At 35.7% G+C, this 23,502-nt stretch overlaps 1 protein-coding gene across 1 annotated transcript in view; it reads left to right on the top strand.

Moving 5' to 3' along the window:
- Nucleotides 1-23,502, top strand: part of PREX2 (phosphatidylinositol-3,4,5-trisphosphate dependent Rac exchange factor 2) — a 304,551-nt gene that overhangs the window by 127,155 nt on the left and 153,894 nt on the right. The window contains exons 9-13 of the mRNA XM_049781797.1: nucleotides 4,128-4,277; nucleotides 5,306-5,450; nucleotides 11,663-11,763; nucleotides 21,434-21,537; nucleotides 22,668-22,717. Of these exons, the coding sequence (XP_049637754.1) occupies nucleotides 4,128-4,277; nucleotides 5,306-5,450; nucleotides 11,663-11,763; nucleotides 21,434-21,537; nucleotides 22,668-22,717 (550 nt within the window). The remainder of the gene's footprint in view (nucleotides 1-4,127; nucleotides 4,278-5,305; nucleotides 5,451-11,662; nucleotides 11,764-21,433; nucleotides 21,538-22,667; nucleotides 22,718-23,502) is intronic.

The following is a 23,502-nucleotide window of genomic DNA, read 5'->3' as shown; positions in this document are numbered from 1 at the left end:
GGTTTGGAGAGATAGGACAGCAGGTAGGGTTCTTGCTTCACACATGGTAGACCTGGGCTTGATCCCTGCTATACCACATGGTTTTCTGAGTCCTTTCAGAAATGATCACTGACTACAGATCCAGTGTAAGTCCTGAGCACCATAGGATGCGACCAAAATCATGCACTCCTAAATTAGGAATCTGTTTTTCAAGGACTTAGAGATATAAAAGAGAATCAATTGCTTATTTTTATAACATTTTTGATAATCATGTTATCATTATGAGATATATTACATTTAGGCCTATTGTATATATGTGGATAGTACTTAGTAAATACAAGCATTTACATGTTTAAAAATACTATTTTTTAAATATAATTTACAATGGTTTGATCAAATAATAGTATGTAAACTTTTAAAAGGAATTCCAACTCTAATCACAGTGTTCAAATAAAGAAATTTAAAATAAAAAGAATTTAACTCTGAAGTATTAGATGAATGACAAAAGCTGTTCTAAAATATTTTTTTTATTTATTTATTTTTGTTTTTGGGCCACACCTGGCGATGCTCAGGGATTACTCCTGGCTGTGTGCTCAGAAATAGCTCCTAGCAGGCATGGGGAACCATATGGGAGACCGGGTTTCGAACCAACCACCTTTGGTCCTGGATCGGCTGCTTGCAAGGCAAACGCCGCTATACTATCTCTTAGGGCCCTGTTCTAAAATATTTTATTGGTTCAGCAATTGATGTATTCTTTGAAATCATTGTTATTGGTGTGTGCCTAATGATTTTGCTCTCTGTGCATGTGATAATTGAGTGCCATATGCAATATTATCTTGACATGTCTGGTCCTGAATTTAATTGAACAGAGAGAAATTTAAATTCAGAAGATGGCTAGGCAAAGCTTCATGGGAGATGTGTGTTTTAAAGAGAAATAATAATCAATATGGCAGAAAGTAGACTTGCTTGATACGACTCTTGGCCTAGGGAGTAAGTAGTATTCATATCACAAGAAGGACAGCAATAAAGAATGACAAAAATACATTAGAACAGTGAAAAGGGCATCTCTTGGAGTGGCCTGTGTTTAATAATTTTCTCTGGAGCAAGGCTTTATGCTTTGATTTGATTTAAAGATGAGATACCAAAAACTTGATGTGGGGGGGGGGAAGTTGGGAAATATGGGGATCTGCAAGCTGGTCTTGAATTAAAAAGAAAGTCTGTTCAGACACTAGTGTTCCCTGTTGTTAAGAGTGCAGGATGAGCTAACGAGAAAGTCATCTAGGTAGCTAACTATCTAGGCTAATAGTGCCATAAGCATTGCAACCACTATCTTTCTTACTTCCTAATTTAATGATGCCATGAGCAATGTAGCCACTATCTTTGCATATCTTCTAAATCAATGATTCCATGTATCTTTTGACTGTTTTCATATATCATCTTGTTGCTATAATGCCTAAGCTGTATTACCCACATTATTTCCCCGCCTAAAGTTTGCCCTTAAAAGCCTTGTCCCTACCTTTTATACCTTCCATTGCTCTGATAATGCTTCCCTGTGAATGGTCTGTGGCTCACAGTCTTCCCTCCTTTTCCTGGGTCTAGTCTCTGCAGCTGTAGGCTGAAAGAGACCCTTATCCACCGTTGCATCGGCCTTGTTGAAGGGCTCGCCTAGAGCCCATCACTTTGGGAGTAAAGAAATGTCCCTATGAGATATATTTTATAAAGGTTTAATGAGTTTCATGAGGGCAGAGCTTGGCTGAAGTAATCCTGAGGGGGGGGGGAAGGAAGGAAGAATAACTGAGTAAGAGAGAGGGATGATCCAGGTCCAACACACCAACTCGAACTTCTTTCTGTTTTGTGGTAGGAATACAACATATACATTTAAAATAGGTCTCAGCTTGTGTTACTGTTTGGCTGTTGTGGTTTAGTTCACCTGGAGTATAAAGTGATAATAACACTAGCAAAAACATAGGGTCTTTTAGACTTAGCAGCTATGTCTAATTTTGCTAACTTTGACTGGATTTTGGAAGAGGCAGATTAATTTAAGAGCCTCTATTTGGGGTCAGAGAAATAGTATATTTATATACTATATGAGGTAAGATGGTGCTTTGCATGTTGCATGCCTGGGTTTGATCCCTGGTAGCACTTATGATTCCTGTGTCCTGACCATCAGGAATGTATCCTCACCATCAGTAATGACCCCTAAGTACAGAACCAGAAGAAAGTTCTAAGTGTTGCTGGTTATGACCCCCAAATTAAAAAAAAATCTTTTTCTGAGGTGACAAGTAATAGCAGAAAGATATATTGACACAAAAACAGATATTTTTTATTTGTTCCACCATGTTATCATAATGTCTCAGTTGGTTATTTTTGTATGTATTAAGGAGGAACTTTTGTTTAAGTATAAAAGAATTTCTAATTACTTCCAATTCTAATTCCTTCTAATTCTCTTGACATTTATCTGACATGTAGTATTATGTTACTGTATATAGATTGTAAACATAAATTATTATAAACCTCAAGATAAGAACCTTTACATTATCTGAATTTACTATTATTTATAGGATTATAAATATTTTAAAGTTAATATTTATTATAATTGTATACAGACTAATATAATGAGAGTTTTAATTATTTTGCCAACTATGCAGAGCTATTGATAATGAAATTTTGAAATAATTATTTTTATAGACAATCTGTGTGCATTTTGGAACTACAAAGACTCTGGGAATCATTAGTAACAAATCAGTACTATACCTGCCTCTACTCAAAACTACCAAGTATCTTGAGGAAAAAACAAGCAAACAATACAATGCCAGAAAGTCATTTCTCTAAATCATTGTTACTTTTCTGTAAAGCATTTTCTGTACACTCACCTTTACTGTTTATGGATACTAGAGAAGAAGATGGAAAATGTGATTTTTAGACTTTGCTGTTCCAGCCTGTGCTTGCTCTTCAAGGGAAAACCCTTGAAATCATATTTTACTTGCTTGCCTCTATGTCTCTTTGCTTTTTTCCACTTTGGAGAAATTAATTATCTCTCTTGAACATGTACTTCCACTCTTTTTCTCTCCTCAGATCTAAGTTAATACTAAAAACTCTTGCTTTACCAAATTAAAATGAAAAAAAAAAAAAAAGCTTTTTCAATTGGTATAGATGCTATCGAAGTCTTTTTATTTTCCTGGTTTTGGGTCCACAGCTGACTGTGCTCTCTTCTTAGTGCTGGCCATGTGCTCAAGTGACCAAATGGGGTGTCCAGGATTGAACCCATTTTCGCTATATGAAAATTAAGTGCCCTGTCGACTGTACTATCTTTCTGTCCCCACTAATGAAGCCTTTTTTGCTCTGTATGTTTTACAGATTGTTCTGCCAGTAGAATCTGGTTATAAGTTATGCATCTAGTCTTAACAGCTCTTGGGCCATAGATGGTTCTTGTTGACCTTTTCAAGTCCAATATGATAGTTTAGCCAAACTTATGATGAAATGCTTAAAAGTCAATTACATGTTAATGGACATTCAGAGATAAAACTTATGTTTTTCTTCATGCCAATGATATGGAATGGCATAATTTCTTTAGCAAGTTTATGTATGTTTCAACTAATTGCAAGGATAATAGACTGCTCTTGATATATTTCCATTTATTGCAGATTAGACAGTGTACTCTGAGTGTGTTCCAGTACTTGTTCTAATTTATTGTGCAGTTTATTACATACTTGGGAATTGATCTGTAGGGGGTATTGCCTATATCTGAAGGCTAGATTAATAATTTAGGAATGTTACAATAAATATATAGAAGAAATGTTTGGAAACAGAATGAATCACACCAACAGTACTTGATTTAAAGCTGATAATTCTTTAGGAATTCTTTTATTGCTTTGGTACTTTAACAATAGAGAAAATAAGATAATGTATTTGGGTGTTGAGTTTCATATAGTAAATTAGTTTTGCGACTTTGAAATCTTCCAGTTTTGAGTGCTGATTGAATAAAAATACTAATATTTCTTTAATGTTTGTTTTAATTTTTATATTCTTTATTGTACATACATTAAACAAATAAATTTTGAAGAATTCAGTAGTTTTAGAACTTCTGTGAATTAATTGATACCACTAATATTATACCTTACATTTTTTTCATTCACCTTAATTGCCAGCTGACTTCCATAGCAGTGGACACATTGTTATTAATGGATGGAAAATACATAACACAGCAAAAAATAAATGGTTTGTGTGTATGGCAAAAACTCCTGAAGAGAAGCATGAATGGTTTGATGCTATTTTGAAAGAAAGAGAACGGCGAAAAGGTGGGTATATGAATTGGGAGATTGTACTCATTTTGAAGATTAAGTTTTAACAAGATAGGTAAAAGTTGTACATAAGGAATAAGATGTGCATGTGTGTTCATTTGGATTTTATCCATCATGTAGGTTTCACACCCAAAAAATTTTTGAGTAATCCCAATAATAGTTGCCTAAAGAAGAGAAACAATATATGTTAGGTAAAATAGTGTTTTAAAATAATTTATAAAGCAGTGCTTTTGTTTTAAAGTAGCGTCTCAGTCTGTTGTGCCTGTTTAACAGAATACTGTTGATTTGGTGTCTTCTAAATGGCATATTTTATTTCCCCCAAATCCAGAGGCTGGGAAGATCCTTTAATTCAGTGGTGGCCGCTGAGGCTATTTCCGCCTTCCTGGATGCAAGCTTCTTACTCTTCTAAATAGGCAGCAGAGACAGAAAACTTTCTTGTGTTTCTTAAGAAGTTATCCTAGTCCTGTTCATTATGCTTCCCTCTCATTACCTAATTACCCATTACCTAAAGGCTGCTACTACCTAAATTACGAATTACCCATTACGTCCTAACACTACTATCTTAAATTTATATACATGAATTTTGGGGTCAAGGAAAAGTTCATACTATAGTAGATATTTTTTATTTGCTTTAAAATATTTTCAAATTTTATGATACATTTTCCATGTGTAAAATGGAAATTGTAGTTATTTATTTACTTATTTATTTTAAAGATTCAGGGCCAATGAGAAAGAGGTTAATAAATTGAACACATGGCTTGCACATGGGAAGTTTGAATTTGACATTTGTAATCTCTGATGCATAGAGACTGGAATGACCCCCTGAGCATAGAGATGTCATAAGGTCCTTCCCAGACTGTCTTCCTAATATCCAATGAATTTCTGGAAAACCAGAACAGAAGCCTGTATACAAAGCTACTGCTTATGGTAGACAAGCATTAAATGTTTATTTTTTAATGTCTTTAATGAAGGCTTGAGTGAATAAATAAACTTTTTCCAGTTATCTGTTCTTTGATATTTGACAGGTTTAAAGTTAGGAATGGAGCAAGACACCTGGGTAATGATCTCTGAACAGGGAGAGAAACTTTATAAAATGATGTGCAAACAAGGAAATCTCATAAAAGACAGAAAAAGAAAGCTGACTACATTCCCGAAATGTTTCCTTGGAAGGTAGGCTTGGGAGTGTGTGGTCTCAATGCACTCATTTCTTTGATGTTTTCTTTATCAGTTGTTTAATTACTGTCATTTTTTGGAAAATGTTCCCTCATGGACAGTATTCAGTGATAACAATGTCAAGTACTTGGGTTATGAAAATAGATTACTAGGCTGTGGAACAGGGTATAAGGTGAGGGGAGGAAGTAGACTAGAGGTGACATAAGGTCACACTGATGGAAGATCTTGGTCACTGGTAGTGCAGGTGCAGTGACTTTATATTAACAACTATAAATGTTAGTACTGTTATAACATGTTACCTAAACTAAAAGAACAATGAAAATTTAATTTCAAGGATGAGAATTATTTTTTCATTAGCTTTAAATACATGTTATAGTCTCCTGGTTAATAATGTAACTGTGAAGATTAAGGGTCAGTCCATGCAGAGACAGGATAATGGATGAGGCTTTATTTTCAATAGTTGTCACACTGGGAATTGCCACACATATGTCCTAGACCAGGGCTTTTTAAACTTTTTCTACATACAATCCTATTTATTGGTGTTGGGAATCGTATTCATCTCTCTTCTAGGCATACTCCTTGCTCTGTGTTTAGAATCACACCTTCCAGGGCTATGGAAGCTATATGCTGTGCTGGTAATAGAACCTAAGTTAATCATAGGCAAGGTAAATTGCCTGGTATAATGTATTCATATTTCTCTGGTTCCTCTTAAAACCCTTTTTTTTTTGCCAAAGAAATACAAAAGAAGTATGTATTATGTAGTAGATAATTAATTAATTTTGGCCAATCTACATTCAGAAATCTTTACTATTTCCTTTTGGGGGGGTTTCATTGTTGTGGTGCATAATATGGGCCTCATCTATCAGCCTTCATGGTTTATTTCTGTCTTGTGCTAATGGATCTTTCTTGACATTGCTCAGGAGACCATATGCAGTGCTGGATATTGAACCATGGTATACTGCATGCAAGGCAAAAGCCTTTTTCCCAATGATGTATCTCTGGCCTGTAATCTGCATGATTACAGGAAACAATTTATATAGGAAAGGAACTGAAGAAGCAGGTGCAGATTGCTGGGTGTCTGAGTGGTCACTGAATTTCTATGTAAACTGGTTCTCTCATGCATTTGTAGATCTAACGAAGATTTCTCATTATTGCCTCATCCTTGTATTATTTTTTGACAGAGTTGGTGGAAAGACAAGATAAGGAAAACATTTTCTCTATTCTACAGTCTCTGCCCAAAAGACTTTTCTGCTTTTTATTTTCGTGGGTATTTTTGTAGGGGTACGGGCAATGGGTATGCCAACATCCCTGGAAAAGCTAAGAGACTTTTCCTGCCTCTGTGCTCAGTAGTAGCTTGGAATACAAAACAAGTGCCTTAACTTCTGTTTTATCTCTCTGGCTCTTGCTTTCTAATTTTTTATTCGAGCTCTTAATTTCATTGAAGCCAGTTCAGTAGCATTGATGAGAGAATGGCCCAGAAAATGGAAAGGATCAGTCCATTCACGTCCTAAGGACACAGCAGATGTTGGGAGTATTGGGATAGGTAGGCAGATAGGTTTGTAGTGGGGAGAGAATGACAAAAACTGGTCTGAAAACCCAGGGTGACTAGAGCTCTAACAGTTGCAGTTTAAATTACCAATCAGAGTAGAATTCTGCTAGCAGAGCTTGGGGATAATGAATCTGAAAAAGTGAGGCAGTGAGGGGCCAGACACAGAGACATAACCAAGAGCCTGCATTGCTGTTATAAAGAAGATTCCTGGTGTGTTTTGTTTTCTGGAGCCTGCTGTGCAGAGGATTCCTGCTGGTTTATGCAGAGAAGCACTTAAGGTGAAAGGGACAGTCTTCAAATAGCTCTATCCAGGCCAGGTGCTCTCAACTGCCTTCTTTCTGGAATTATTTCTAATTCTTAGATACACACTTAGAAGTTTTATATATATTTAAAGTTACATAACCAAGGAGCAGAGCTTAACATGCTTAAAATCCATACAACTAGTAAAATCAATGTAATAATCATTATAAGTGTGGGGAGTTTTTGCTCCAAGTCCAGATTTTACAATAGGACGGTCTCCTTTCAAGTCCGATCCTGCTACTGCATGCTTGAGAGATTTGGGAAAGCTAAATATCCTTTTCTGCTCTCCCAGTGGTGATGATTGTGATGCTTCTTGATCTTAGCTTTTTAGCTCTGTAGACTTAGCTCTCTGGAGCCCTAGCTCACAACTGTCTACCCCTTTAGAAAAATATTGGTGTTTGCAATGCATCTTGTAATCTCTTCTTCACTTGGTGTGTGGCTCTCATCTCTGGCCACACACCTGACTACAAGCTAATGTTGCAGGGTCCATAGGCTCACAGGTTACAACTGTTGTGCAAAAAAAACCACAGTTGGGAACCCACATTGACTTTGAAGTTCTGTGCTCTCAGAACACTATTTCTTCTAACAGCTCCATGTCTAAGGTCCTTTGTGAAGAGGGCATGCTTGCTAACTCAAGAATCACTTGAAGCTAAGACTCTTTATTCCAGTTTTGTTCTAAACAAAATTGCTAGTAAAATTTACTAAATTTTAATAACCCAGTTGTATTTGACCTTCATCGGGTTTCTCAGGAAATAGAAATTAATTCCTTTTTATTTCCACTTTTTAAAAAAATTAAATACCATGATTACAAAGTTGTTCACAATTGAATTTCAATCTTAGAATATTACACCACCCTTCACTCATACTCATGACTGTTTCCTACCACTGATGTCCTCAGTTTCCCTCCCACCCTTCCCCCATCCTACCTCTGGGGCAGGCATTTTGCTTCTCTCTCTCTCTCTCTCTCTCTCTCTCTCTCTCTCTCTCTCTCTCTCTCTGTCCTTTATTTATACACTTTGGTTTGCATTATTGTTAATTAAGGAATACCATGCAGACCATTTATCCAACACCCAGTTATTGACCTGAGTGATCAATTCCAATTATCCAATTCTCTGCATTGCTTCAATATTGTAGCAAGCTTTTGCCAGGGACTGGTCCTACTGGCTCTCCCTTCTATTGTCTCTAATATTACCAGAGAGTAATTATTTATATTTATTATAAACAATTATTTATAATAATAAATAGACATTTTTCTGATGTCCTATAAATGAGTGAGATTATTCTATGTCTATCTCTCTATCTTTGACTCATTTCACTCAATATTATACTCTCCATATCCATCCACATATAAGCAAATTTTATGACTTTATTTTTTCTAACAGTTGCATAGTATTTTCATTGTGTATATGTACCATAGTTTCTTTAGCCACTCATCTGTTCTTGGGCACTAGGGTTATTTCCAGTTTCTTGCTATTTAAATAGTGCTACAATAAACATAGTAGTGCAGATGGAATTTTTTTGAAGGAGGAGATATTTACTTAGTCCTACTGGTTCTTGTGCTAAGTAACAATATGTACAGCAGTCACTAGAGCACCTGATACACAAAACTACCTTCATAAATGTGTACTTTGTTAGAACAAACTTTCTTTATTAAAGAAACCTCTCTTAAGGCAAGAGAAACATCTAGGGACAAGGTTTTGTAATTATGTCCTTGCTCTATGAAAGCCCCTCCTTTCTCATAATTTCCACTTCCCTTAATACAATCTCCTGCCCCATTTTCCTTAGAAATCACCACCAAGTACTTTTTCTGTACAACAATTACCAAACTACATGTTTTCTTTCTAGCAGTGTGATATGACTTGCTTTATTTTGAGCTAAAAATACTCACAGGTATGGCGGATTTTGCCCTGTATCCTGACATGAATTTTACCCCATTTGGGTTAACACTTTCAGCAATTTAACGTTATAAATTCAGGGAATTAGGCTTTGTGCACATGCTACCCATTTTAATCCTGTTATTAGTTAATCATCACTTACAATGGGTGAGTTAGTACTATGCTGACTTTTCTCAGCTCATTAAATCCTGTGTAAGCATGATGAGGTTGATATTACGTATTCGTTATTGAGGAGGAATCAGGTTCTGAGAGCTAAATTGGATAATCCAACTGTGGTACAGCTGGTAGAGACAGAAATACGACATACCTGGTGGCACTCAGGGCTTATTCCTGGATCTGTGATCAGAAATCACTTCTGGCAGACATGGAATGGCATGGTGGATCAAACCACATGCAAGGCAATGGCCTTACCCAATGTACTATTTCTCTGACCCTAGTGTTATCTCTTATGCTTTGATGTACATAGTTATCTCACTTCTAAACAACTATTTCCAAAATGAAGTTTACCATCATTTTATTAGCAGAGTAGGGGAATAGAAAAGGTAGGCTTTTTATAATATGCCCATGACAAAGTATTTTTATTATTAAAAATAATTCTGTACTTAGTCTTCTCTTAAAAGAACTTTTGACATAGATCTAAAAAATTGCTTCAGGTGCTCCTAAATGTTACATAATAATCACATTCTTCTTGAGGCTGGAGATCTCAGTGGGTAGAGCACAGTCTTTGCCTGCCTGCAGAATGCTTGGGTTCAATAGTTGCATGCTGTGCTCACCTGAGCCTTGTCTGGAGTGACACTTGAGCATAGAGATGGAAGTACTCCTGAACATCAATAGGCGGTGTGACTCAAAAACCAAACAATCAAAAGTATTCTTATGTATGATGCCTGGGGTATCCCCCACTCTGAAAAAGTGAGTGGTGAGCTGGAAATCTTTGTTTGGTCTTTCAACCCAGTAGATGTGAACGGTTGAAACAGTACTAATGGATTGTTTGAATATTGGCTTATTATTATTATTATTTTTTTTTGGAGGGGGGCGGCTCATGCTGTAGCACTCAGGGATTACTCCTGCCTTTTTGCTCAGAAATTACTCCTGTCTCTGGTGACTATATGGGATGCCAGGACATCAAACCTGCGTTTGTCTTAGGTCAGCCACATGCAAGGCAAATGTCTTACTGCTGTGCTACAGCTTTGGCCCCGGTAATGGCATTTTTAAATTTCAGTTTTGATATAGCAGTGAATTCACCGAACAAGTATAATATTTGAAAAAAGTCATATTTTGATATGTTTTGCATTTTTCACTGCTGGCAATATTTTATATACTATAGAAATACATTATATTTTATATATAACATTTTTATATGTTATATAACATTTTTATAATATATAAAATATTTTTGTATTTTCCAGTGCTGAAAACACTACTTGCCACATACTTTGGTTTTTGCAACAATACCATTACTCTAGCTAGTCATTCACTAGGTCAGGAATTCAGGTGAGTTTGACAGGACTCCTGGTTCTGAGTCTAACAGAACTCAAATCATGAGTGGGCTGAGTAGTGAATTGAATTATATTATATGCTAAACTGTCTTTTCTCTTTTCTTGTTTCTGCAATGGTGTATGTGCTTGTTCTTATCTTGAGGCATCTTTGTCAGAAATTCAGGTCTTTGTCAGAATTTATCAGCCTTCTGCTTTTGTAAGAACAGGCCCTTTTTCCAAGCTGCCTGTCTTTCAGTAGCTTGCATTCTTCGGTACCTGGTCCCTTGTCTTTGAAGCCATAGTAACACATTTAATCATTAACATGGCTTTCTTTTTTTAGTATTATTCTTTAAAAAACCACCTTAAAGGTCACAAGTGACTGAATCAGATTATTCACTCACATGATTCTTATATTTTAGGATTTTGAGTTTTAACTAGTCATGCACAGTATGCAAACAGCAATACTTTGTAAAACATTGTTCTAAAATAATCAAGGGTGGGATTCTCTTCAGGGGAGGTAGAAGGACAAATTTAGATTTCTGCATAAGCTACAGGACATGTAATTTGTTTGCCTTCTTAGAGATTTCAGCTCACTAGTTCTCTGTTCCTGGAAGCCAAATTTCAGACAAATAACTCTTTGGAGTCATTAATATATCAAGTTTTATCTTTGCTATCTATAGACCTGTTGCATTATGTTCCTAATTTGCTGTTATATGTATAGAAACCATATAATTAAAGTTATACTAAAATTTATCATATCATTATTAGATGTCAATAATAGTTTGGGAAAGTGTGAATGTATCAATATGGGTTTTCAAGAATAGAGACCATTTTTAAGTTACTGTGGACCTTTCAGAGGTGAAAAAAAATGCGGTTGAGATGCTTTCTAAATATTCTGCTTTATTTTGAGATTCCCTGTATAACTACTTAATGAACTGCATGGCAGAACAAGATTTCATGGGAAATAATTAAGACTGGATTTCTTTGCAGTGAGTTTGTGTCCTGGCTGCTGGAAATTGGAGAAATCCACAGGCCCGAGGAAGGAGTACACTTGGGTCAAGCATTGCTGGAAAATGGAATCATTCATCATGGTAGTTTTTTTTTTAATATGTATAACAAAGTTATCTACAAGCTGTATGTTTCTTAAATTTTATTGATAAGGTTATACTAGTTTGCTATACTACAGAGTACTTCTGAATTATTTAAGATCAGTTTGGAGTTGGGATTAAGATATTTGCTTATTTAAAATGAACAACTATATAATCTGGTGTTGTAGCTCATTGGTAGAACATATTCCTTGCACACAGGAAACACTGGACTTGATTTCAGCAACTTTATCTCACACTCAAATGAGTGACAGCAATGCAGGCAGGGGTTAGAAGAGGTAAATTTTGTGGGATTATCGATGAAGGAGTGACTTGTTCTGACTGGAATATTTGAGAGTGCTTTATAAAAAAAAAAACGGCATTAAAGTCGATGCTGGAGAATAAAAGCCAACAAGGTCTGAAAGGCAGAAAGCTATACCTTAAGGAAATGATGACAGTCAAACCCAAGTGTGGACAAGTTGAAGGTGGTTTCTTTGACATTTAGCACAGAGAATTGTGTGGTAGAATAAAGCATTTCAGTGGATAATTATAGCAGGAATTAGGTAGAATAAGTCTGATACTAGAATATCTTAACTGTGCTACTGTAGGTGGTTTTATTCTGAAGGAGTTAAGAAACTAATCAATATTTTAGAAAAAGCAAAACAAGACCTTAACATTATAGCTATTGGATACAACAACTTAGTATGTGGAGAGTATAGTTGGTCATGAGGCCACTGCATACTTCTCCAATGAAAGGGACAGATCCATCATAGATACGAGAGTGGCCAATTTAATGAGATTTTGGAGATGCTGAAATGGCAAATTTGTTACCTATAAAGTATGATGAACAAGATGAAATTTTTCAGAAATTTCTATCTAAATAAGATTGTTGATTCAGGGGCTGGAGCAGTGGTGCAAACAGTAGGCCGTTTGCCTTGCACACACCAATCTAGGACGGACTGTGGTTTGATCTTTCTGCATTCCATATGGTCCCCCAAGCCAGAAGCGATTTCTGAGTGCATAGCCAAGAGTAATCCCTGAGTGTCACTGGGTGTGCCCCCCCCCCCAAATAGTTAATTCAGGAACAGAAGGAGAGGTTTGAAGAAGAGAAGGTTAAGGGATGTTTATGGAGTCAAATTTAGCAAAATTTATCTGGACAGGAATAAGAGAAAGCAAGAGATAATTTGAAGTATTGAGTATTGAGTTTCTGATAACATTAAAAGCAGTCTCCCCTCCCCCCAAAGGAGAAAACAATAACTTAGAAAGCGCTAATGTGACTGGGGAAGAAAAGGTTGATGAATTTTTTTTTTTTTTTTTTTTTTTTTTTGGTTTTTGGGTCATACCCGGCGGTGCTCAGGGGTTACTCCTGGCTGTCTGCTCAGAAATAGCTCCTGGCAGGCACGGGGGACCATATGGGACACCGGGATTCGAACCAACCACCTTTGGTTCTGGATCGGCTGCTTGCCAGGCAAACGCCACTGTGCTATCTCTCCGGGCCCAGGTTGATGAATTTTTAATGTAAAATATGGAGAAGGAAAGATCTTGATTCTCTCAGTATGTTCCCCTAACATACTGGCTACTTCCTTCTCATGTCTATCATGATCAAGGTAGAAATCATTTCTAATTCCTCCCCCCGCCCACCCAGTGCTATCCTTTAAGATCTGTGAAGTATGTGAGCCCTTTCCCAAGGAAGTTTCTAAGCAGATAACTTCCTTGTTATTTTAGCGCTTTCCTACTTCATTCCTCCACTCCATAGAATTCCATAGAATTCAGGTAGCAGCTGAAGGGCCTTTGAATGAGGAAATGTAGTTTTTGAAAGGAAGATGCTTGCCTCAACTGTGGCCCCAGAATATAGGGAGGATAAGGATAGAGAAGGAAAGAAATGTAGGGGGCTAGATAGAGGAGAAGAAATAGATGAGAAGCAATGCAGAGCAGGAGTCAAATGGATCTGAGTACATTGGTGGTCTAAAGGAGTGTTACATCTGAATATTCAAAGTCAACAAAGTCAACAACACAAAAACCACAAACACAAAATCAACAGTGAAAGCAAGAAAATCAAACTCAACCAAACAAAAAGGATATGCTTATCAAAGTGTGGAAAGCACCTGGGAACTGGGTGGTGGAGGAAAAAGACACTGGTGGTAGGATTGGGTCTGGAAGAAAGTATGTCTACAAATCTAACTATGGAAGACTTTTGTAAATCATGTTGCTTTAACAAAATTTTAAAAATTAAATATATGAAATGAACATGAGATCAAGACATTCTCATAAAATCATATAAAGACTTTCTATTAAATTTAAAAGAGAGACATCTGTTTATAGCTCATATCAGGCCTCCTTAGACTTTCTCTGTGTGGCCCTTCCAAGCAATGCTCAGAAGATACAGGGTCTCCATAGTGGTTATTAACTAGATGGGCTTTCAGTTGAACATAGGAGTCTGTGAGATACTTAGGATTTCAGTTAGGCCTGGCATGTGCCCCCGATCTTTGAATTATCTCCTCACCCTTTAGAAACCTTTATTTTCAGAATTATCAAGCATTCAGTTATAGTAAGAGGGAACTATTTCAAGAACTAGAAAGGTTACATTTGAATCACCTCTTACTCTTTTTAAAAATTATTTTTAGTTAGTTTTTGTATAATACCCAACAGGCTCAGGGGATCAATGGGACCATATAAAGTAATGATTAGTATGGATGGATGAATATTGATTTTTTTATCGTAAGAAAACAATTATTGTTTTGTTTGAAGAGGAAGGGCTAGTTAAACACATTCAAGTCTATTGTAATTTAGTATAGTATAAGGTTGGAATAATATTTTCTCTCTCTCTCTATATATGTATATATATATATATATACATATATATGGGCACATTTATCTAGAGACTAACCTAGTTTATAACTTCTGATAGATCTTGAAGTATTACAAAGGTGCAATTCTGTGAAAACGTTTTTCATAGTTTTAATTGCCCTTAAACAAGAAGGAAGAATAGCATGATAGGTATTTCTGAATATATATCAGGATAGAAGAATTTCAGTTCTAATCACTTATCTTCTTTGCTCTAGAAGCCAAGTTTCCCTACAGTAAAGTTTTAAAGAGAAGCAGTAGATGAATTCCAAATTAAAATTTATTTGGTAGAGCAATAAATAGGACAGTAAGTAGAATATTTGCTTTGCACATGACTAACTCAAATCTCAGCATCCCATGTGGTCCTAGGTCACTGCCAAGAGTAATTTTTGAACGAAGAATCAGGAGCACTGATTCTTTTTTGGGAAGGAGTGGGGGCCATACCTGATGGCAGTCAGGGTAACATTACTCCTGGCTCTGCCCTCAGAAATCGCTCTTGGCAGGCTCAGGGGACCATATGAGATGCTAGGAATCAAACACAGGTCCATCCTGCGTCGGCAGCATGCAAGGCAAACACACTACCACTGTGCTATCTTTCCTGACCCAGGCAACTGATTCTCCTAAGTGCTGCCAGGTGTGGTCCCTCCACAAAAAAACAAAAACAAAAACAGAAATTAAAAAATTTAGTATCATTGAGAATTTAACTTTGTACAACATGCATTATTTTAAACAATTATGAATTATATTTATAATTTGGTGAATCTCTTTTGAGAAATACAGCACTATGTTATCCTCTATAATCTATGTAAATTTTCTTTCTTATTTGTTACAACTTCACTTTATTAGCCTGTATCATAACTTTTACTAGGATTGATTAGTTATAATACCACTCTTTTCACTAGAAATGCATTTTTTTTCAAGTCGCAGAAATGAACTCTTCAAAGATTTCCCCAGTTTGGGAGGTTAAGAGAAAATGTTATGCAACTTCAAATTAATAATTGGTTAGAATGTATAAATATGTGCCTAACATTCTTGTTTCATCACATGTGGTGCAGAAACATTTTAGTGAAAATAGAACTTCTAAAATAAAGTTGAATGAATCATCTGCTTTAAAGAAAGTAAGAAAACAAAGACAGGTTCATTACTATTGTTATTATTCACATGGCAAGTATTGTTGAGAATTTCAGAAGACACAACTTTCTGTACTTGCTTTTACCTGGAATTCTTGAGTTGAAGTAATATATGCTGATTGAATTCATTTTGTTTAGATCAATGAGTTATTTTGTAAATGTTTACTTGAGAATTCAGAGATCTTATCTGTGATAACAGTGATGTATTTAAGATGACTTGCATAATTTCACAAGAGTTAGTTTTTAAATTCTTAAAAACTTGGCAAGTTGGTTTTGAAGCACAGTTCTTACTCAAAATTAAATTATGGAAACAAAAGTTTATAAATTATGTTTCATTGCTATCTAAGCTTTGGCATTATTATATTTATTATTTTGATATGGTCTTACCTTGTGTTTCAAAACTATTCTTGTTTTTAGTAGAAGAAATTAGCTAGTTTTAAAATTTTTATGCCACTGGAGTTGGTAAATAATTCAGAAAATTTTTTTTCTTCACACTACCTTGAAAACCAGTTGCTAATAACTTGTCAGTACACCTATAGTGAAATTACATACATATTTAAAAGTTTAATTTAAAATTGCAGTCATTATTGATATTTGTGACTGTATCTTCCCCTGCCCCTCCTACTGCTGATTAGGCAGTATATAGACACCTAGTGTCTACATAAGAGTCACTGCAGATGGCATTGATGCTGCATCTTTTTAAGGGTACTGAACATACATTCCCAACAGCTACTCTGGACCACATTGGCTCAGATCTATGGTTACTGCTCAGCATACGAGTAGAATCCCCTGATTTCTATGAGTCTGATTGAACAGAACTTTCATCTGCAATTTTTCTGGCTATTTACCACAATAAAACCACTCAGATCACACTCAGATCCTTTTACCTCAAGCCAGAGGAAGGATAGGTTGCTGAGGACAAGACAAACAAACATGTAATGACACAAATAATGACACACAAGGGCTGTCCAAACTTTAGGGTTGCCTGGGGAGCCATATGTGAGTTCACAGGGTGGCTATTTACAATATTGCTCCCTCACCCTTTAACCCAATGCATGAGCTATTGTTTAAGTTGATAGAGACATTAAGGACAGTTAGTAAGCTTGACAAAATTTAGTGGGTACATTATGAGCAGAAACTGGAATATTTTACATAGCCAATCAATGGCAGTCTACTCTAGGCCCTGTACTTCATGTTTATTTTTTCTCCTCTTATATTGAACCATTATCCAGAAGCAATCCCTCAAAATGTAGATAGGTGGCATTGCATCCCCCAGTATTAATTTATACATACTATAATCTATGGTAATTAGACTTTGAAATTGAATTAAGTGCATTTAGACCAGTAGTATAGGATTGTGAGTCTAAAAATAACTCCTGCGACATAGGAGCATATGCAATGAGTAAAATTAGATTGCCATTTCCCACTACACACAAAAGTTAATTCAAAATAGATTAAAAAAAAACTAAGTTGTAGAGCTTAATCTACAGAAGAAAATAGCATCAAAACAAACAGAAAAAAAAGGTCCTAGGTTTGGTGATTGGAATAAATTAGCAAGGTTAAATAAAGACATAAGTAAAGGAATTAAATCAAACATAAAGATTTCTGCTCATCAAAAGAAGCTATCACTAAATGTAAATGAATTTCTGTGGAATGAAAGAAAATATTTGCATATCGTACATCTGACAAAGGACTAGAGTATACAATACAAGATAAATAATAAACTAAAAATTTCAACAAAAAAATTCACCAGGAAATTGGAGAGAAGTAACGTACAGACATTTTTCTAAAGAGACATAAATATCAGACAGGCACATAAAAAAGTGTATATTATTACTTTTCCTCAGGGATTTCAAAATAAAGGTAGCTGGCTAAATGCATGCAAAGATGCTTTGCAATAAAAGGAAGTCAGTCTTGGTCTCTTGCTCTTGATGGTCTCCTGAGCAACACCAGTAATGACACCAGAGCACAGAGCTAGTGGTAATCATCTCCCACCACTGGGTGTGACCAACAAAATCAAAATAAATAAATAAAATGATGGGATATCACCACATTGTGAGAGTAACCTACAGCAAAAAGCTGCAGATGAGGAGAATAAAAAACCTTTATCACTTTTGTTGAAAATGTTAAGTAGTTCAGCCTCTATGTGGAACATGAATATTCCCAGATAGTAACATAAAATATTTTATTGAGAAATTCCAGCCTTAATATTTACGAAAAAGCAACTTGAAAAGATATATGAACTCATATATTTGTTTGTAGTGCTATTCACTGTTGCTAAGATAGAAATACAATCAGTAAGAGATGAGTGGATAAGAAGCTATAGTATATGTTCAATGGAGTACTCTTAACTATAAGAAAAGATAAAGCAATTCCTTTTGTTGCAACATGGATTGATGGGGCGGGGGTGGGTGGGTGGTGGTGGTTCATGCTAAGTGAAATGAGTTGGAAGAATAAATACAATTACCGTATTTTCCAGCGTATAAGACAACTTTTGAAACAAAAAAGAGTCTACCGAAAATCGGGGGTCGTCTTATACGCCAAGTATATCCGGAAAAATGTTTCAATATGCCGCTAAACGAAAATTGTCTGAATATTGCCACAAAACGAATTTTCCAACTCGATCTTGCACCAATCACTGCCAGGCTGCTTGGACCGCCTCTCTAACTCAGCCAATCCAAGCAGGCTTTTTATACATGCAATGTTCTGGACCGGAATCTACACTGTCAAAAGCCTGCTGAGATTGGCCAGAGTCAGAGAGGAAGTCTATGATATTCTAACCTTTGAACCTTTGCTTGTTGTGATTGGCTCACTGTGGTACATACAGTTGCAGCACAGGAACGTTCTGTCTGATACAGCAAATATAGGCCTAAACCTATGTTTTAACTGCAAAATTAGGGGGTCGTCTTATACGCCGGCAAATACGGTAATAGATGATTTCACTTATTAGGGGTGGGGTAGAAGCCAAACAAAGAGACTCGAGGACTGCTGAATGGGATGAGAACTTCCCTGAGCATGCACAATGCCTGAGTTTGATCCCTAGACTAGTTGGTTCCCCCAGCATCACCTAGAGTAATTCTGAACACTTCTGGTATAGCCCTAAACCAAAATATATATATCAACTCAAAATTCCAAAGCAAAAATGTCCACTGAAAACAAAGTTTTAGACTAGAGGTTCCCAAATAATTGACCTACTGCTCCATTTTCAGAATAAAGAATTGCTCAGTATCTCCTGAAATTCTTATTTCTTTATAAATAATTAGAAGATCTTCCTAGTTGTTTTAGAGCCCTGGATCTTTCTAGAATCATCTGTAGAGGTATTGGCTACTTAGGAGAACTTTGCTTTTGACCCTCTGTCCATAACTCATGTTACTTGGGTGGATAGAGGGTGCTGCTCTAAGGGGCCAGTGGACTATAATGGAGGATGATTGGCATTTTTGTTGTGGGCATGCTCTAGTACTCCTAACGCATATGAATACTTATGTTTTTAATCTAAATTAAAATAGAAAGTGGTTACTGCTATAAAAATAGATTTCAGAAAAAGTGTGATACAATATAGTCACAAGTGACTACACAAGTGACCCGAACTCACACCAGTTCAAAAACAAACCCTATTTTCTAGGTAGTAGAAGGTGGGAGAATTCTATGTAGAATTGTTTGGTGTTTATTTCAGACCAACAATGAGTCTGAAATTAACTCCAGACAAATTATCAGTGTTACAAGAGTTTGCATTTCAGATGAGCACTGCATTTTGTTTGGTTTCGTGTGTGTGTGTGTGTGTGTGTGTGTGTGTGTGTGCGCGTGCGTGTTGAGGAATCTCTCCTGGTGGTTCTTGGGGATGGGATGCCAGGCATCCACTAAGTTTGCCACATGCAAAACATATGCCCTACCCACTGTACTATTGCTCCAGCTCCAGCACTGCATTTGATATAGGTTACACTACTATGTTGACACAATACTTGTACAGATTTTGGAATATCAAGAAAAGAGTTTCACTGAATCTTAAAGGATGAAAATAGTGACTACATATAAGTGATTTTAAAACGTCATGGAATTTCAAAAATTTGTCTTTCTCTTTTTCACATGCTTTTTTTTTTTTTTCTTCTCTTTTTGGTTTAAAATGGAAGAAAAAAAATACCAAGCCTATATTATCATATTTTTTTAGTGGTGGTGGTGGTGGGACAGCAATCCTGTCTCAGCGTTCTGGCGATAATCCATGCATATGGTTTGGATAAAAGAACTGAATTTGTATATGTACATGTGTACAGATACTGTATTTGTGTATTAACACTTGGCAGAGGAAGTTGCAGAAAATAGTACAAGGGTTAAGGCATGCACCTTGCATGCAGCTGACCTCAGTTTGATCCTTGGCACCACACACACTCCCAATCACTGCTTTGTTTGGCTGTGGAGACCCCCAAGCGTTATTGGGGTAGTTGGATAAATACTAGCACTGCTGCAGCCTCACAGCAATGCAGCCTCAGGACTCTGCATTGATCCACCAATAGAAAGTATTGTTGGTAAGGGCCTCAGGTTCTCTGCATGTCCCCCAGATATTTTATTTTGGCTTTCTTTTGGATTCACAAAATGTAGTTTATAAGGATTAATTCTGTCATTGTTTTCTTTTCCAAGTTTTTGTTTGTTTATTTGATTTTTATTTTTGGGCCACACCCGGTGACACTCAGGGGTTACTCCTGGCTATGTGCTCAGAAATCGCTCCTGGCTTGGGGGACCATATGGGACGGGGGTGGGGGTTTGGGGGGGAATTGAACCGTGGTCCGTCCTAGGCAAGTGTGGGCAAGGCCGATGTCTTACTACTGTACTATCTCTCAGGCCCCTTTTCCAACATTTTTTAGCAAAACAAACAAAGAAACAAACAAACACCAAAAACAAACACAAGCAAAGATCAACGTTTTGCATTTAATCATGAAAATTGAGTCTATTGCAGCAAATGATCTTGCTGTAAATGTTATCCTTAAAGAAAGCATTTAAGTATAAACTCAAGCTTCAATTTAATGTTTCTTTCCTTTCTAGAGCTGTGATGTTTTATCATACAGCTTAGAAAAGAGTTTATTCCAGAAAGCAGAAAATGTTAGATTTATAAATTTAAAATGTTTTTCTAAAATGAAGTAAAAGATAATTACTCCTTTTTTTTACTGGAAAAAAATAACTGACATATAAAAGCTATTTATTTCTTCAAGAAATCCTACAATTTTGCAATCAGTTGTATATTTAAGTTATGTAATCAACTTTAGGGATCTCCACATATGGTAAGTTGTCAAGATTAGTGTATGTGTGGTCTTGCCTGAAGAGTTGGCTAAAAAAGATAAATGCTAAAATTTACTCAGACTGAAAATAAAACCATCACATTAATGGAGTATTTGCTCCTTGAAGGACTTTGTGGCATTGTTGAGAATATTAAAAAACAAATTCATATATTTATCTAAATATAAATAAATGACACAAAAATATGCTAACTGAATATTACTATCATGAATTTAGTTCTTAAGTTATTCTGAGAATTATTAAATTTATTTCAAATGAATTCAACAAAACAACTTATGGATCTAGAAAAAAAGCCATTTACAGTATTGTGCCAGGAAAACAAAAGCTGTATTAAAAATATGCACAGGTATTTTATAAAATTTTACCTTCTTTTTTTCCATTATCAGTACTTTAATATATTATTTCTATGTTCTTAGTTACTGATAAACATCAATTCAAACCAGAACAGATGTTATATAGATTTCGTTATGATGATGGAACATTTTATCCGAGAAATGAGATGCAGGATGTGATTTCAAAGGTAACTATCTCATATGATTTATAAAGAGCAGACCTTACATTTTCACATTTCAGCTTGTTAAAAAGCTATTAAGAGACTTAACATACTTCTGGCATCAGATATTCTTGAATAAATATACAAAACAAGTATTTATTTCTTGCTGTTTTAAGGATTATAATATTATACCATTCATTCTCCTATCTAGTGCTAGCAGGCAGTTGCATCACTTGGACTGTGTCATATCCATCAAAATTACTCAGATGTGAAAACATGTGGTCATGATTTGTGAATGTGTATAAAATAACAGAAATTAATAAAATAAATATAATCCCAGTTTCTTTGAATGTCTGATATACCTTATATAAATATAAAAATATATAAGTGGCAGTACATATCACTGGTACAAATTTATTTTTTAAATTGTATCATGAAAATTTTATTTTCTTGGTTTTATTGCTCTAAGTCATATTTTTTAAATTTTAATATAATTTTTATTTTAATCATAGTGGGTTACATATCATTGACAATAATATTTTAGGTACATATTATCATAAAATCAGGGGAATTCCCACCACCGAATTGTCCTCCCTCCACCTCTGTTCCCGTCCTACCTCCCATATCCTCTTCCCTCACCCACGGGGCTGCTAGAATAAGTGGTCCCCTCTGTACCTAGCTTACTACTAAGTGGGCCTACCCCTGTTTGTTTTGGTACCTCCCTTATTTCCCCCTCTAATTGAGAGGCAGGTCTAGATAGTTCAAGTTATGTGGTTTTGTTTGAAGGAGAGAAAAGTAATAAATTGGGGGAAAAAATTAAATACTCCGAACATGGGCAGAGTTCTTCTAGAGGCTCTCATCCTAGGTTTGAGAGACGTAGGGGAAAAAGAGGGTGAAACACCACAACAGTACAATAAGAAGTGTCAAATAAAGTATCCAGTGAGCACTCCAGAGGAAAAAAAAAAGATAAGCATCACATAAAAGCCATGGTATTGAAATAAAAACTGTAGCAGAGCACATAAAGGAAGAAAAGAAAAGAATTTTTATGAAGCATTTGGAATTGGTTGAGATTGTGATAGTTAACAGTGAAATCCTTTTAGTTTAAAATTGTGTTTTGAGTAAACTCACCTACTTTTGTCATATCTGTTTTATAATAGGGTGTAAGACTATATTGCCGTCTTCATAGTTTGTTTACTCCAGTCATAAGGTAAGTGTCATTTCCGAACTGTGAGATAGTTAAATGGAAATTTTTAATTGCATACTAGGTAAATATTATTTACATGTCACTTTATTATATTTTCTTTTTCAAAATAGAAATTTTTGGTGCTAATAGTTATTTTAAGTATTGATATTTAAAATATTCCTAAAATTCTATTACAGCCTTTTCTATCCTTCTTCTTCTTCTTCTTCTTCTTCTTCTTCTTCTTCTTCTTCTTCTTCTTCTTCTTCTTCTTCTTCTTCTTCTTCTTCTTCTTCTTCTTCTTCTTCTTCTTCTTCTTCTTCTTCTTCTTCTGCTTCTTCTTCTTCTTACTTCTTTTCTTCTTCTTCTTCTTCTTCTTCTTCTTCTTCTTCTTCTTCTTCTTCTTCTTCTTCTTCTTCTTCTTCTTCTTCTTCTTCTTCTTCTTCTTCTTCTTCTTCTTCTTTTTTGGTTTTTGGGTTACACCTGGCAGTACTCAGGGGTTACTCCTGGCTCCATGCTCAGAAATTGCTCCTGGAAGGCATGAAGGACCATATGGGATGCCGGGATTTGAACCAATGACCTTCTGCATGAAAGGCAAACACCTTACCTCCATTGCTATCTCTTTGGTCCCATCCTTTATATTCTTGCTTAAAAATTATTTGTCATTACTTTTAAGTAAATACAGAATTAATAACAAATATCTCTTATATTAATAACTTCATGGATAGTAGGTTTGTAAAGGTATTTATACTTTTTTTTTTTTTGGTTTTTGGGCCATACCCGGTAAATGCTCCTGGCTATGCGCTCAGAAG

Source organism: Suncus etruscus, chromosome 10, assembly GCF_024139225.1.
Source record: "Suncus etruscus isolate mSunEtr1 chromosome 10, mSunEtr1.pri.cur, whole genome shotgun sequence".
Classification (NCBI taxonomy): domain Eukaryota; kingdom Metazoa; phylum Chordata; class Mammalia; order Eulipotyphla; family Soricidae; genus Suncus; species Suncus etruscus.
The sequence above is the reverse complement of the archived record's forward strand: the minus strand, read 5'-3'. Positions and strand labels throughout refer to the sequence as shown.